The sequence below is a fragment of the Podarcis muralis genome, chromosome 5, assembly GCF_964188315.1.
Source record: "Podarcis muralis chromosome 5, rPodMur119.hap1.1, whole genome shotgun sequence".
In the NCBI taxonomy this organism is placed as follows: Eukaryota; Metazoa; Chordata; class Lepidosauria; order Squamata; family Lacertidae; genus Podarcis; species Podarcis muralis.
In genome coordinates this window covers 54472019-54486277 of record NC_135659.1, presented here as the reverse complement: position 1 = coordinate 54486277, position 14259 = coordinate 54472019, and the positions used below count along the sequence as shown (strand labels likewise).

The 14259-nt window shown below is 48.2% G+C and overlaps 1 protein-coding gene across 2 annotated transcripts in view; it reads left to right on the top strand.

Annotated features, from left to right (window-relative positions):
- CELSR2 (cadherin EGF LAG seven-pass G-type receptor 2) overlaps positions 1-14259 on the top strand; it is a 113933-nt gene that overhangs the window by 71508 nt on the left and 28166 nt on the right. For both annotated transcript variants that reach the window (XM_028733891.2, XM_028733890.2), the window contains exons 4-6: positions 3403-3518; positions 3828-3916; positions 13971-14128. In XM_028733891.2, coding sequence (XP_028589724.2) covers positions 3403-3518; positions 3828-3916; positions 13971-14128 — 363 coding nt within the window. The remainder of the gene's footprint in view (positions 1-3402; positions 3519-3827; positions 3917-13970; positions 14129-14259) is intronic.

Genomic DNA, 14259 nt, shown 5'->3' with positions numbered 1-14259 from the left:
ATGGAACTTGCCCTCCCAGGAGGTAGTGATGCCCCCAACTTTAATAGCTTCAAAAGAGAATTGGGCAAATTCATGGACGACAGGGCTGTCAATGGCTGCCAGCCATTGCCGGCCATGCTCTGCCTCACACAGTTGGCGGCAGAAATGCTTCCAAATACCAGATGCTGGAAACCACAGGAGGGGAGAGGGCTGGTGGCTGAATCCTGCTTGCGGATTCCCCACAGGCATCTAGTCTTGTCACTGTGAGAACAGGGTGCTGGACTAGGTGGGCTATTGGTCTGATCCAGCAGGCAATTCTTGTGTTCTTATTCCCCACCTAGTTTCTTGACTTGCACCGAATTCAGTTAAGTTCAAATATAGATGATTGGCAAGATGGAGGTAAGCACATGAGAAGATGCTTGCTGGCTTGGGCCTGCTCCCACAGTGGCCCTTCTTTCCTCACAGCTGCTGCCACAGGAGAATCTGAGGTGCCGCCATTTTGCCCTGGATGAAGTGAGAAGAAACTGTGGCAGCTTTTTCTAAGCAAACAAGTTGTCTTTTCTGTACTGTAGTAACTTAACCCCACCCCCCGATTATGCCTTTTGCTGTAATAATCTTATGTAAACTGCTTTGTGGGGTCTGCCAGAAAAATGGTGTACAGGAAAAAGAAAAAAAAATGGCACATAAATAAATAAATAAGTAAGTAAGTAAGTAAGTAAATAAATAAGTAAGGTTAGGTAAGGTTCGTTGAATGTGTGAATCACTTCCTACAACAAAAAGTCCCAGAGCAATTTCAAGAACAAGACTAAAATACAGCAATAAAAACACATTAAAACATTGAGTAACAATATCTAATTATTGGTGCTGCCCAAATGCCCAGGAAAACATCCATTTCTTGTTGCCTTTCCTCCTAGGGGAGCTGCTCCATCATTTAAGTTGCCCCTTTCTGACCCTTTTCCAGGAAGCAGCAGAGTTCCCAAAATATGAGGGAAGATGACACAATTTCCCTTTAGCAATTTGGCAGCAGAAAGAGGATGGAGCTGTGTGGCACCTACGAATGGGATCAGGCTTGTTTATCAAGACCTTTTAATTCCCCTATTCCATTTTTCCATCGCTCTCCATTCCTGACCTGAAGACATGAAGCTATATAGCACAATACCAGCAACCGCATTACTGTTGCTCCACCAGGAAGGTTGGCAGGAAGCTAGAAGGAAAGGAAGTTCTGGCTGCAGAGAATCAGTATGTCAGGTTGTAGTTCTTCAGTTAAAGGAACGCAGGACTGAGTTTAGCTCTGCTGTGATGGGACTGAAAATAAATTTCTGAGTTGAGCATTTGCTCAGAGGTGCCCTGTTCCTTAGTTCTGTGTTCCACCAGCCATTGTTTTGGTTGGTGGAAATCAGGTTCTAGGGGGGAGGAAACAAAGTAGACCCTCAAGTCCAAAGTCTGTCCACCCCTGCGCTACAATTTGTAAGTCCGGAATTTGTGTTTTGGGAGGAGTTGATGGAGTTCTTGTAATTATGTGCAGACGCCCATCATCTGACAACAGTGGCTATTTGAAATTCCACACGGGCATCTTCCTGATGGGTCTATAGAGCCTGCACGGTGGAAGAACTGCTTTTGTATGCTCAGCCTCCACACTTAGCCCCTTGCTCTCGTCCCTGGCTCTGTTTACTCACAGAGCCACATGCAGCCAAAAGGAATGAATGGAGGGTTGAGGAGGGGGAAGGGTGCCAGGATGAATCACGGTTGAGCCAGCCTACTTGGGCGCTTCTTTGTGTGAGGGAGCCGCACACCTAATCACAAAGGAATGCCTTTGTTAGGCTAGGCTTACTTGCTTGGGGAAATCATTGGCAACCTAGCAACACACAGCTCAGGGTCAGGGTGACTTCACACATGGCAGATTCCTTCACCAGGTATTCCATGTGCAATTCCCGCATGTTGCTTGTCACATGCAGGTCTGTTTACAGCAGCACGCACACATGCAGGAAGAGCTCCCAGCTGCTTGGTGCCTATGATCTGCCTCTGTGTGTGAATGCATGCAGAGGATAAAAGTTTAGGGTCCCAGGATCCAGTTCCCCATGTCGTATATACAGCTGTGCTGTGTGTGAGTCTGAAGGAATCAAAAGGTCTTTGCTTTCCTAAACTCTCCCCCTCACAATCCATAAAGAATCTTGTGTTACCTTAAAGAATAACAGATTTATTAAGGTATACACTTTCATGGGGGCTTAATCAGATGCAGGATGTATTATTCTGAACTGACATGCATGGTTGCAGGTGAGGTGGTTGAGAATGCAAACAGTAAAGTCAGAGGCAATGAAATACAAAAAGTACCGAGACAGTGATCATTACATGATTAACAGTGGCCATTGACAAAGCACTTGATGTTAGCACAGACACCCTACCACTGGCACATCAGTAGTGTGATAAAAACCCATTGTCCTGATTCAGTCCATGACTGCTAACATTGAACTTCTTGATGAATTGTAATCCAGCAGTTTCACATTGCAGTCTTCCTCTGAAGTTCCTTTGTTCAAATATAGACAAACTAAGGTCAATTGAAGAGTGTCCTGGGAGGTTGAAAACTTCCCCCACTAGTTTTTTTTTTTTTTTTGGCAGTTTCTGATGTTAGATTTGTATCCATTAATTTTAGAGAGACTGGACTGTTAGTCCTGTGTAGAATGCAGAAGGCCATCACGGGCTAGATGATGGCATATGCCAGGGGTGGAAGGACATCTGGCCTGTGTGCTACACTTGGCTCGCCGGGGGTTCAGAGTTGACCCACAAGGCCGTTTACCCCAAACCACACCATATGTAGCTTCAGGGGTAGGGCAGATAGAGACGTGGCTTCCTGCGCACAATTAGGAGCCTTGATTGTTCATTTGCAAGGGAAAGCAGGCCTTGCTTAGCTCTACTGCCCATCCACTGATGTGTGGTAGAGCTGAAGCCTTCTGGATTGGGTGTGTGTGGTGGCACCTGATGTCATTGTGGTGTCAGGTGAATGACAGATAGGCAACCCCAACCACTTGCCAAATTCAGCCTGCAAGGCTAGATCCCAATAAGGAACTGGCCTGCTGAGCCAAAAACATATCCTCCAAAATGTTGGGTCCCCAAACCGGGATGTGCATCTTCCCGTCTGTGCTCCCGCACAAGATCACAGAGCCTAAAAGATGTGCTGGGGGTGGGGTGGGCCTGTGCACCGGAAAAAAATGTGTTTGTGCTGCTGTACTCTTGTGGGGGGAAATTGGATGTCCGGTTTTTCTGGGACACTGTGCAAAAGGGTTCTCCACTCATGGACTATAGATTCTGTCCAGACAGGCATTATATTTGTTGCCTTCCCATCAATCACCTGAGCTCTGTCTACTGTCTTGTCTTGCGATGCTGGATCCTGGGTACAGGGGCTCACCATTCTCTTCTGTTTGGCAGGTTTGCCACTAAGGAACGGGATGGGCTGCTCCTCTACAACGGGCGCTTCAATGAGCGACATGATTTCGTCGCCCTGGAGATTGTCCAGGAGCAAGTTCAGCTGACTTTCTCAGCAGGTATGGTTTCTCTCCAACCCCCTTGGCTTTTCTGCTTCTGCTCGTCCCACCTTACGTCCCAGCAGTGTTGAAATTCCCTTGCCAGGCCTTGTTTTCCTAACCCATCAGCCTCTGCTTCTTACCCCGTTATCTCCAAGCCTTCCCATCTCTTCCTCACCTCTGCTGCAGGATTTTACCTGCCCCAGTGCTGCGACTGTTAGCTTAGGTGCTCCTCCTTCAGAGCCCTTATGGGAAATGGTGGCAAGGAGAGGCATTCTCTTCTCAAGAGTCTGTCCTCCCTGTCTGAGTTGTGTTTCATCTCTTCCTCAGGAGAGGCAACAAGCACGGTAGCCCCGTTCATCCCTGGGGGCGTGAGCGATGGGCAGTGGCACACCGTCCACCTGCACTACTACAACAAGGTAAGTCTCACTGGATAGCTCAGTCGGAAGAGCATGAAACTCTTAATCTCAGGGTTGTGGGTTCGAGCGCCATGTTGGGCAAAAGATTCCTGCATTTGCAGGGGGTTGAACTAGAGGACCCTCGTAATTCCGTCCAACTCTTCAATTCTATGATTATAAAACTCTTTCATCCTGAACAGGCCTGCTGGTGCTGTGCCCAGCTCATCTCCCCCCTCACTTTTAATTCAGGGCCATCTTCATACATGGCGCTTTACAGAGAAGAGGGTTGACAGGTCCCTGCCCCAAGGCACTTACAACCAAACATGGGTGCACTGGAGGAAGCATGTGGCAGGCAGTGAAATCATGAGCAGGCAGAGAGGAATATGTGATTATTTCAAGCCCATGTACTTTGACTATTACAATAAGGGACCAGGCCAAGCATGGGGAGCCTTTGGCCCTCCAGATGTTGCCAAACTGCAATGCTCATCAGCCCTAGCAAGCGTAGTCAATGGCCAGGAATGATGGGAGCTACATCTGGAGGGCCAGAGGGTCCCCATGCCTGGACTAGGGAAATGATCCAACAGCTTCCCGAAAAAGGTGAGGTTTGAGGAGGGAGATGGTTTCATGGAGGCATTCCAAGAAGCAGTTCCAGGGATAACAAGGGGAAATGGAGAGAGTCATTTTAAGGGTCAGGGGACCTTTGGATGGTGAGGGTGGTGGAGCTGATCAAGCAAAGGTCACAGGAAGGGATGTGCTGGGAAATAAGCACAGAGAGAGGATGGAGGGGCTGGGTCACTGGGTACCAGAAGCTTGTGAGGGATCTGAGAGTAGGCAGGAAGCCAAGGTAGGGATTTAAAGATGGAAGTCACATGGTCAGAGCAGCAACAGAGGTGAATATTTTTGGCAGCAGAGGTCTGGATGCATGTGAGTGGGAGAAGGTGAGACAATGGAACACCAGTGAGATGATTCCTAGTGTTGTGCCAAAAATGTCTTCTGCTTCTTTTTGCTGTTTTTCAGCAATGAATCAGAAAATAAGTTTTATTTGAAAATTATCACAGGGGAGGGAAAATATCAGCAAAATATGCAGGGTTGGGTTTTTTTTTACACTTCTTGTTTTCAAGGTGGCCCATGGATGTGTGTGAGTGTCCTTTTTTTCGTTCTACAAATCATCTCTTTGGTGGGCTGCCCTCTGCAGCCTTCTTGGGTACCTATGCTTCCTGAAACCCCCATAATATCCTCAGCTGGACTTTCTAGCAGCCTCAGGAACTTGGGGAAGCTGCCTGTTGATGACAGCTGTTCATCTTTTTCAAGTTTAAAGAAATTGGCATGGAAATGTTTTTAAAAGCTAACTGGAAGAACTTCCCTTGAAAACAAAACAAGCAAATATGCCAATATCAGGCTCTTGGTGGTTAGCCTCCCCAGCTCAGGGGAAGCAGTGACTTATGCTTCAGGACTTTTTCAGATCAGAAAGTGCAGGCAGCCCGAGAGGCTGGGAAATGCTGGGGAAATGTTTAATGGAGCTAAAACAGGTTTTCACTGAAGGGACAGACAGCCGGGTCTGTATTTTTGTAATATTGTATAGGGAGAAGTGACATGCAGTGGAGGGTGATCCATTAGGTCAAATGGGGCGCTTCAGTAGTAACCTAATTCTGGCCTCCGCCAGCCTGCTTTATATCTCACAGCCAGTCCCGGGTGTGGCACTGCCTGTCCCCTTCCTCCTCCTTACTCCCACTATTGCTCTTTTAAAACTCAGCAGGGGATAAAACCAGAATTAGCTGCCTCTGGCTCCCCCTACTGTTGGCCTCCTTGCCATCTGCCCTACCAGCCCCGACTGATGATGTGACTTAGCAATGGATTCAATTTGCCCTGAACAACAGGGCAGATGGTGGCATTGTCAGCACCAGCCCATGGCAGCCTGTAGAGGATTCCTGCCAGCTTTCCCCATGTCTAGAGAGATGGGCAATTTCTGTTGTTCCCTGCAGTAAGAGACCTTCCCTGCTTTATAGGGTGAGGGGCCATGAAATATTCAAAGACCAGCAGGAGCTTTTGGTAACGGGGTTGCTGCCACCAATTCCTGGCTCCTTTGGGCTCGAGAAGATCCCCGCCATTAGCATTCATAGTGCCCTCAGCGCAGGGACTTTTGTGCGGGGTGGGGAGGAGGACGGAGGGTTGGTGGTCCCAGCATGATGAAGTCCCCAAAAGCTAGTCTCTAATGAGGAGGCTGCTGACAGGGGGCAGGAGGAGGTGAGCAGCTGGCGCAATTGTCGCAAAGCAGCTGCTTGCTTCAGTTAATAAGCTTGGGGCAGCCCAGGGGACTGGAACGGCGCAGGGGTCAGGAGTTGCTGTCTCACCGATTTGGAGGTGGGGAACAAGGCAGTGGCCAGAAATTGCCATGCAACCTCTCACGAGAAGCCCTTCCCTGCCGTGCCCACTTGCTGTGCCCTTGTGTGTTTGCCTAGTCCTCCGTTCCCGGGGGGGAATTATGGCTCATTTGGTTTCCCGTTCCATTTTCTTCCTCCCAAACTCTGAAGGAGCTTAGCCTGACAAAGAGTCCCCCACAGCCTGGATCCACAGTCAGTCCTCTGAACAGCTAGCATAGACCACCAGCAGCCCCACTTGATATAAGGAATCACTTCATAGGCACCAAAGTGCAGTACTGCTGGGTTTGTCATTGTCTCCTGGGCAGAGAAACTTAACCAAAGTTGTACATAGAAAGATGGTGAACTGAGGTCTCACCTTCCTGGGACTCAAACAGGGCCCCAGTCTTCCAGTCCTTCCCTGAGAACTCTGTCAGGCCAATCAGACCTTGAGTGGGTCATCTGGTTACCACATGATTAAAATTTTGGGTACTGTACTAGTGTCCTTCTTTGAGGTACGCAGTAATGACCACACAAGGCTGTGCTGCACAGGAACTGGATGTACACACAAGGGAATCAGATAACTAGAGCTTAACACATTTAGCACCAGCACCGTGTTACACTCAGAGGTGGGGAACCACAGGAATGCAGGCCAAATTTGGCCTGGCTCAGGTGCTTCTACTTACCACACCCACTGGCCCCACGCCTGACAACCTTGTGACAAAATGTGGAGCATGTAGAGATGCAGCTGGGTTGGCTTGTGAGGAACTTGATTATGCAGCTGATTTCCTCAGAAAGCCAGTTTGAAGTCACTTCCCAGCTGCTGAGGGATGGTGAGTTCAGGCCTGCTGGATTGGTGACACGGTTGAGTTGCCTATCAAGAACCCTGTTGTGCAGCCAATCGCTGCAGAAATCAGCTTTACTAGCTTTGTCCTCGACACTTTGCAGAGCACAGGACTGGCAAAGTCCCCCACACTACAGTTCCCAAGAGCTACAGTTCCCAAGCACCTGGCACCCAGGGCTTGGAAAGCACTGCGCTGGGGACTTTGACAGGTGGGCAGGACGACCCATCTGCCAATCACTCACCATGGGGTGGGGACAGATAAGGATCTGGCCCGCTGGGCCCAAAAGGTTCCCCACCCCTGTGTTAGACAGATGATAAATGTGAGGCTGCACAATTAGTCTCCTGTTCCTTCAAGTTGCCAACTCCTCCCCCCACTAATTAGAGGGAGTTAATGAGTGGGAGAGAGATAGAGAGCCCTTTGCTGTGGGTGTGCATCCCTGAGCAGCCGGGCTGGAGGCCCCTGCAGGAGTCCAGGGGAGTCCGGCTGCATGCTCCCGCTTGACATCCCTTTAGTTGGGACAGGGTGTTGGCCCCCCCACTCCTGGGAATATTCCTGGAGACTGGCGTCAGTACCGATGAGCTGGATTGCCTGCAGCAGCTTCACCCAGGCACTCTGCCTCTGTGCCAGCAGACAATTTACCTCCTGCTATCTCACGTGGCGGGGGGCCAGATTCCCGGTGCCTCCAGCCAGTGCTGCACATAGACAGCTCCTGACCCCAGAGCTCTCCATCCTGCTGCTTTCAATGGGGTAGGCGCCCCACAAGCAACCAAGGGACAAATGTGGGTTTCAGGCCTCTGGCATAGCTTGCACGTGCATAGAGTGCCAAGGAAGAATGAGTTAAACGCAACAGAATCGGAGGAAAGTGAGCTGAAATGCTGTGGCCGGTTTGGTGGCCTGGAGGGCAGGATCCTGAGCTGGAACTCCAGGGCAAGAGGGAAGATGTGGCACCACCATGCCACACACAGCACTGTGTTCCTCCAAGTTGCACTCACACTAGCCCTCACCTGAGTTCATTTGCGGAAATATTGCCACAGACTTTCTTTCCCTGCCAAACAGAGGCTATCCTGGTAATTAAGAGCAGCTAAGTACACCCATTGAAGCTAATGGGCCTATTTATTTATTTAAATTGTAGACCACCTTGCCTCTGAAGATTGCAGGGCGGTTTACAATATGGTTCCGGCATGCGAGCGACAGCCCAATGCAGCCAACCACCCACAGCTCCACTCCTAGGTCAGGCAGGGACGGAGAGGAGAAGAGGCGGAGGCAGCATTGCTGCGCCTCTCCTCTGCTGGGCTGTGGCACACAAGGGCCTGAGTGTGCCCTTGAAGCAGTGGCTGGGCACCTCCCTGGGTTCCTCCCTGCTCTGCCCATCCCCAGATGCTCCACTGCTGTTTATGCCCCTTTAGGTTCTAGGTAAGGCAAGCAGTCTCTGGGTTTCGTTCCCTCTCTGTTGTTCGTATCAGAGAAAGAAGCACAGCACATAAAAACCAACGTGAATCCCTGGCGAGGCATGTGAGGGCCTGCCTAGCCCCTGAGGGTGCCTTGCCTCCTCCGCCAAACTGCAGGAGCTGGGATGCCTGGGAAGTGAGGTCTTTCTTTCCACAAATGGGCTACTTCTTCATGGAGGAAGAGCAGCGTGCTGCTTCCTCCAACTGTCCCCATTAAATGATGGTCGGGGAGCACATGGTTTGCCTGAGGCCAGTTAAGTTCCCTTGTTCCCACTTTGGGAATTTCCAGGCGTTCTAGCACATCTCATTCCATGCAGCCAGTTGGATGGAATTGAGCACATGTACATGGGAGGTAAAAGTTGCAGAGGCCGCTGTGGTGGAAAGACACAGTGGGGTTGGGGGTGGTGATCGGAAGCAGAACGATTCACATCCTGCCCTTCAAAAGCAGAATAGCCATGAGATTCACCAGGAACTGGCAAGGGGATGATTCGAGCTGGGGCTGCATTGTTGGAGTGAGAAACAGAAAGAATGAGGCGGAGGCAGCCAAGCCCATTGGCTGCACTGTGGTCAGAAGTGCCGGCCAACACAGTGGCTAATAATATTGGGCTTGAAATGGGGAAATCCAGGTCCAAATGCCCTCTCAGCTGTGAATTTCTCAACCCAAAGGTTCATTCTCCCTCATTGATGCTAACCTGATGATGTACAGAAGGGCAAAGTACAGATGTAGCAGACATTGCAGCTATGGTTCCATGACAGGCATGTGCTTTGAGATGGGGTGTGGAGTCTCTCTGAGCAGGCTGTGGCTAGGAGCCTGTGTAGTGTGGGATCTGTTTAGGCACTGGAAAGAGTTGCTGCTGCAGCCTGGACCGGGGACACAGCGAAGGATGGCCCTGGTGAACAGGAGCATTTCTCTAAATTAAATGTGACGTTAAATGCATTTAATGGGCATGGTGCTTTAAAATGCAAATAGCCACAGCAGTGGGACTTGAACAGGATTAGGACTGTCGCAGGCAGGGAGGGAGAGTTTAGCTCACTCTCCCCCCCCCCCACTCCTGCCTTGATCCTGATGAAAATCGCCAGCTCTTCCAGTGCTGTTATTTTGCATTAGGTGGAAAACTCCACTTAGCTCTTCCCAAAGATGGAGAGTATTAATTAGGATCTAAGCATGTGGGGAAGGGTTAAGCTCCACATCGCCACCTTATGCAAAATGCATAAGACAATGCAAAAAGCACATTTAAAGTCACATTTCATTTGGCCCTTAGCTGCCCAGTGGGAGTAGGGGAGATGAACTGATATCTGAAGCCAGTTTTTATCCCCGGCTAAAGTTCCATGCCATGCCCATTGATTCATCTTGCAGTTTGTCCTGTTTCACCCAACCCAACATGAGCTTTGTGCAGTTCACACAAACGAGGGCAAAACTGCCCTTCTGCAATCCTGGATCTTTGCCTCTTAACTTTGTGTTGTTGAATTTTCCTGGGGGCTGAGCTGCACTCTGATTACAAGTAGCGATGGGAAGTGAGGCATCTTCTTCCAGACAGGTGTTTCTGAGGGCTTGTTTTGTGGGTGTGGGTATACTCTGTAACATGTCATTGATGCAATAATAGTGCATTAGTGGGTGGTTTATATTGGATCGTCCACACTTCATAAGTCATTCTACAGTGCTTCTGCAATGTTGCCACATTATTGCCATCCGGAAGGGCTCTGTTGCACTATAGCAATGAAAACTTACAGGATTTTACCCTATGCCCCTATTGTGAGTGAAGCAGTATGACACCCCAAAAACTTTTGAATGCTCAAGAGGCATTGAAGGCTTGATTGCATATAACTTCCCTGGTTATATTATGGGTACAAATAACAACGAATGCTCAATAAAATGAATGCTCAATAAAAAGAAGAATAGTTTTGGAGGGATCCTAAGAGCAGCATTTCTCTGTCCTGCTTGGCTTTAAAGAAAAAAGAAAAAGGGTGTGTCTTGTGACTTCTTTGGTGGTGAGTTTACCTGAGGACATGTCACTCTGCTACGAAACTGGCTGTCTGGCTAGAAGGGGGAAGTTCATATCCACGGCTTGTAAGTCCTTAGATTTCAGGCCATTTCTGGCATAAACTTATTCCAGGCTTGTAAATAGCTTCTCATCTGGTTCTTTGTTGCATGTACAAAAAAATAATATAAAAAAAATGCCTCCAGGCAAACAGATTGGGGGGGGATAATACTTTTCATACTTGGGAACTTGTTTCTGAGCACAAAAAACACATTATGGGTGCTGTTCATGTGTGGTACCTCGGTTTTCAAACGTAATCCGTTCCAGAAGACCGTTCGACTTCTGAAACGTTTAAAAACCGAGGATCAATGGGCTGGCTGCAAAGTCAATGGGGAAAAAAGGAAAAGCCTTTCGACTTCCGAGGCACGTTGGAAAACAAAAGCAATTACTTCTGGGTTTTCAGCATTCGGTTTCCAAATTGTTCGGCTTCCAACACACTCAAAAACTGAGGTTCCACAGTATTATGCATGGTGCTTGCAGTTTTTGTGCAAAAGAGAGACCTTAATCCTTTCTCAGGCCACCCTCGCCACTCATCCTTTACCAAGTTCCATGCAGTAACATGAAAAGTATTCCAGCTCTGGGGAACTTTCCTGGCTGAGCCTGGTGCTGAGGCAAGGCCTGTGTTTTGAGCTGTTTTCTCCCCCCCCCCCCCATTGGTTTTACATGTTCTGAGGAAGGAGTGGCACAAAAGCTGAGGGAAGGCTTGGGCTGCCTGCCAGTCCCTTGGTGCTGTGCTGTGACCTGTTGCCATGGCCACACCCTCCCCTCCTTCTCCCCCAGCTGCATTTCCTTTTGTTTGGAGCTGTCATGTTTCCTTGCCATAGCCTTTGAATCGCTCTCGAGATTCTACGGTCCAGCCCCGCACGCCAAAAAAGAGAGTCACCAATGACCTGTGATTTTCTCCTGCCAGGCGTGGGGTTGGGGGGCTTAGGCTGAACGCCAGCCCAGTGGGCAAACACAAAAGAGGTCCAGGACAGAAGCTCACACTCTCTGTCACTTGCTGGCTAAAGTGACATGCAGTTATCTTCGTAGAGAGTTTCACAAAATTCGCAGAGGTATATAATCACGTTATTCAAAAAAGCTCCCCACAAATAAATATCCCAACCACTGCCACCAGTGAAAAGCCAGTGGAACATAGACATGCTTATTTAAATAAGCACTCATATACCTTTGGTGCCTGATGAAATGGAAAAGAAACAGCAGTAGGAAAATCACAAAAGGGAACAACATGTGGCCAAATGTGGGGTTAATTTTGGGATTATCCTTTAATAGGCACCTGCACACAGATATAATCTCCAGTGGAACATATTTTTTCATCTGATTGTGCACACTCTTCACCAGTTCCCATCCCCCAAGAGAGACCCCTCTTAAGCTTTGATTACTTTCTCGCCTGATTTTGCACATGCTTGCTTATTTCACACTAGCAGTCTCTTTCGTGATATGGCTTGGGAATTCTATGAAATCAAGAAATCAATGCCGTTTTGAACTCTGTGGTTAAAACCAGTGCGGTTTGGAAAGGTTCAGTCTACCACTACCTTGCTTCAAAATGGTGTCCCGTTGTATCCAAACATAGACAGAAACCTGCTCCTTGATATCGGGGACCATCATGCAAAAGTTGTTTACAATATCTTAAGAAGTGTCAAAACTCATAGCCATCAGACAAACAACTTTCCAAAATTTATGGTAGATTCTCCTCCAGTTTTCCCCTTGCTCAATTTTTGTGTATAAAAGGGGAGAAGCTATTGACAGATATTTGCACTTTGTTCCTCACTTAGCAAAATACGTTAAGTTAATAAGAATGAGCCTGTCATCTGTACAACGCTCTCTGCACATTGGCAGCCCTGTGGAAATTTGTAAAATCTAATGCTGTTAATTGCTTTGGGGACTCTTTCCTGCAATGGTTGGGGAACCTCTGGCCCTCCAGATGCTGTTGGACTACAACTCCCTTCATCCCTGATCATTGGCAAGGCTGACTAAGGACTAATAGGAGCGGGAGTCCAACAACGTCCTTTGGGGCACATGTTCCCCAACTCCTGACTTACTATAACTAATATGATGTGGTGTACATTTTCTGCTGTATTTATTTCCTTAATCTTTTCAGTGGGGCTGGGAAATTGTAACATTATGAAAGTGTGAACTATGGTCAAACTATTCAGTAGGTCGATAAATTGATTTTTTAAAAAAAGGAATCTGACTTTGGTTGCCTATGCATTTGGCGTAAGTCAAAAAGATTAAAACAACACTGCCCTCGGAATGCATTAAGTGACCTAGTTCACGTGGGAGAGCGAAGTAGGTGTGCACTAAATGTGTGTGTGTTTGTGCGTGCGCAAGTATGCACGCACAAACATTACATATATGCAAACTCTTTAGGAACAGTAAGAACAATATACAAGAAAAGAAAGTGTTGCATTTAAAATGCACTGGTACAGATAGAGGCACTGCCTAAGATCAAAGGTCCATCACACCTCTGTAGTCTTTTGCAAGATAATTCCTCTCCTTTGTGTTGTGATTACATAGTGCTTTTAAAAACAGGGGTCACGTGTGTGTTTCTGTGTGTTCTGTGGCAGAATTAGGCATCACAAGAATCTCAGGTCTCCCTTTCTTCACAGCGAGCCTTTTCATCCTCCTTGCTGCTGAGAGATACTTATTGGAAGCAGCTGGGCATTGTCCGCTGCTAGATCAATATGAGACACTGTATTTGTGTCCTGGATCTATACCTATAGATCAGATTGTTCAGCTCTCCTCAGGGGAGCATACACACAGAGAACCGTCTTTTATGGTAGATTCATTAATCTAGAGCAAATTCTGGCCCCCGGTTCTCTCCCTACAACTGTTAAATGCCGGGTGATAATAGGGTGGAATTTTGCCCTGTGAAGTTTTACGGCATGTTTACATGTGAAGCAATGATTCTAATATGCTATGTTAGAATCACTGCTTCGCACATAAACATGAGGTGAAACTGCAAGGGGAAGAATTCCACTCGCTTGTTGAGTGCTCAGTATTCCAGGTGTGTGGAGGGCTTTGCAAGTGTCTGTCCCAGACATTCAGCTCCTTGAAGATCCTTCCAGAACTGCTGCCCACATGGCTGCTTTTCCATTGGCCTGCCTTGGTCTAAGGCAGCTTCCTCTCCTCCTACGTTTAGTTCAAGAGATACTGGGGAAGAGCTTTTACCTGCTCTGGCATCTCTTAGACTAGAGATGGGGAACCTGTGGCCCTCCAGGTGTTGTTGGAGTCCAGTTCCCATCAGCCCCAGCCGGCACAGCCAATAGATGATGGGAGTCCCACAACACGTGTCTAGACAATACCTTGCTCTTCCTGGCTTGCCCTTTGATTGTGCTGCCATGGCCATTACTTGGCTACATCAGGATTCTGCTTTTTCTCCACAGCCCATCGTGGGGATGTCTGGAGTTCCTCAGGGGCCCTCTGACCAGAAGGTAGCTGTGGTGACAGTGGATGACTGTGACACTTCCGTGGCCTTGAAGTTTGGTTCCATGCTGGGAAACTATTCTTGCTCAGCTCAAGGGACACAGTCAGGCACCAAGAAGTAAGAATTTTATGTGTGCTATAAACACAACTAATGAGCCTGGAGAATGAAGAACGAGCAGACATAGCTAGAGCCAGGCTGGCTCCACTGTGCTTATTGTTCACTGGGGAAATTCCTATTAGGATCATGCC